Source organism: Amaranthus tricolor, chromosome 2, assembly GCF_026212465.1.
Source record: "Amaranthus tricolor cultivar Red isolate AtriRed21 chromosome 2, ASM2621246v1, whole genome shotgun sequence".
Taxonomy (NCBI): domain Eukaryota; kingdom Viridiplantae; phylum Streptophyta; class Magnoliopsida; order Caryophyllales; family Amaranthaceae; genus Amaranthus; species Amaranthus tricolor.
In genome coordinates this window covers 22,896,549-22,898,885 of record NC_080048.1, presented here as the reverse complement: position 1 = coordinate 22,898,885, position 2,337 = coordinate 22,896,549, and the positions used below count along the sequence as shown (strand labels likewise).

At 38.2% G+C, this 2,337-nt stretch overlaps 1 protein-coding gene across 1 annotated transcript; it reads left to right on the top strand.

Moving 5' to 3' along the window:
• The first annotated feature begins 1,031 nt into the window (after positions 1-1,031).
• Positions 1,032-2,083, top strand: LOC130805625 (uncharacterized). The gene is made up of 2 exons (XM_057670407.1): positions 1,032-1,171; positions 1,609-2,083. The coding sequence occupies exons 1-2, from the start codon at positions 1,032-1,034 to the stop codon at positions 2,081-2,083; spliced, it is 615 nt and encodes a 204-aa protein (XP_057526390.1).
• The last annotated feature ends 254 nt before the right edge of the window (positions 2,084-2,337 follow it).

Sequence of the window (2,337 nt, the reverse complement as noted above, 5' to 3'; positions counted from 1 at the left end):
GACAAGCGCGGTAAGACTGTTTTGATGGAGTTCTTTCCATATAATGCAACACATCCTTCGGAGCCAAAGTATTGTTTCCCCGAGTTTGCAGAACACCATGTTTGGCTTGCACAGAGTAAATCTTGGAATAGAAGGAAGCGTAGCAAGGTAATTGGCAGACTTGCATTTGTAGCACCTTCAGAGGGTGAACGCTACTATCTACGCTTATTGCTAGCACGTGTTGTTGGTCCATGCTCTTTCGAGGACTTGCTTACTATAAACAATCAACCATGTTCAACATTTCATGAAGCTGCATTGAAGCGGGAGTTTGTTGAGCCAGATAACTTAATAGGACAATGTTTAAATGAAGCAATTGAAGTCCGGGTACACATGCTTTACGAAGACTTTTTGCTACAATCCTCAATTTTCTTGAACCGATTGCTCCTGTTCAGCTATGGAATCGATAGTACCCTTACCTTTCTGAGGACTATGTACAAAAGAATCCCAATGAACCTCGGAAGATTTTAGCACTTACTACTCGAGCTGTTGAATACTACTCGAGCTGTTGAAGTCTTCTTAGAGAACATGGGTAAGAGTCTTACTGACTATGGTTTACAACATCTTTACAAAAATACATATATGTCACTTCAACGGACAAGGGACATTGTTGATGCTATAGATGTCTTGATTCCAGCTTCTTCTCTAGCTGTGGTTCAATATTAAGTTGTGAACAATGTCTAGCATACAAGTGCATTATATCTCATTTTAAGCAAGGAAAGCCCTGGTTATTTTTCATTGACGGGCCTGGTGGAACTGGAAAGACTTTCTTGTTTAATGCCTTGTATGCTAAAGTATCCTTGCTTAACAAGATCGTGCTTCCTACTGCTACTTCAGGTATCGCAGCTTCTAATATGCCCACTGGGCGCACTACGCATTCTCGCTTTAAGATACCGACTGATTGTGGCCAATACATATCATGCAATGTGGGCAAATAGTCAAGTCTTGCTGCACTTATCAAAGAAGCTACGTTAATTATTTGGGATGAAGCTTCTATGGCTAGTAGAGAGAACATTGAGTCACTTGATTTACTTGTGAGGGATCTGTGTTTGCCTGACGTTCCTTTTTGTGGCAAGATTGTTGTCTTGGGTGGTGACTTCAGACAGACTGTTCCTGTTGTTCCCAAGAAGACGCAGTAAGAAATCATTGACTATAGTTTTGTTTGTTCACCAATGTGGCCTCTCTTCACTTGCTTATGCCTGACTGAGAATATTCATGCTCGTTCTGATCCAAAATTCTCGGAGTTCTTACTTGCTCTTGGCAATTGCGAATTGCAAACAGAGGAGAATGAAGTGATTACCATTCCATCAGCCTTAAGATTGCCTATTAGAGAATCCTTAACTAGCCTGGATGATTTGGTCAAACATATTTATCCTCAAATATCCACTGCATGTGCATAACCAGAAATGTTTGCAGAAAGCGCTATACTTACACCTTGGAACGAAGATGTGGACCTAATTAATTCAAAGCTTATAGAAAATTTTTCTGGCGATGTTTATTGTTATAAAAGCTTTGATACTGTTATTGATGATTATTGCAACACCTGAGTTTTGAAAACACTTTGCCCTGAAGGAATGAGTCCACATCATTTGGTCTTAAAGATAAATTGCCTGTCATCATATTACGAAACCTAGATCCATTAAGCGGCTTGTGTAATGGAACACGTCTTATTTGTAGAAAGTTTATGCCGTATCTTATTCAGTGTGAAATTTCTAATGGGTTTTCAAAGGGTGAACTTGTCTTGTTACCACGCATCACTCTTAGAGCACCTGACTCATCTGGCTATCAATTTCAATTTCAAAGAGTGCAACTCCCAACTAAGCTGTGTTTTACTATGACTATAAACAAATCACAAGGCCAAACTCTTCAAGAAGTCGGGGTATACATTCAGCAACCGTGCTTTTCTCATGGTCAGCTATATGTTGCTCTTTCAAGAGCTAAAACAACAAACAAGATTTGGGTGCTTGATGAAAACTCCGAACAAGATTGTAGCAAGCCACCATGCACTGCAAATGTAGTTTCATATGAATTATTGAAGAAAGCTTGAATTATAACAAGCTAATGACAAGGTTTGTAAATATTAATTAACAAATAGAATTCACAATGGTTTTGTTTACGAACTTCTCTTTACAAAGTTTTATAACATCTAAATGCTTCCTTGTTTTTTTAGTTAATCAGCTTCCACCATCGAGTTCTACATGTTCAAAAATATTGCCTTTTTATGACTCATTATTGAGGTAAATAGCAAACTCTTATTTATACTTATATATTTTCATTATTTTCTTCAGTGCAAGTTAACAT

What these genes read in the sequence shown, in the direction of transcription:
- LOC130805625 (XM_057670407.1), top strand. Translation starts at nt 1,032, where the DNA reads ATGGCTAGTAGAGAGAACATTGAGTCACTTGATTTACTTGTGAGGGAT. An exon ending in GTTGTTCCCAAGAAGACGCA is followed by an intron (nt 1,172 to 1,608) that starts GTAAGAAATCAT and finishes TTTGCCCTGAAG; the next exon opens with GAATGAGTCCACATCATTTG.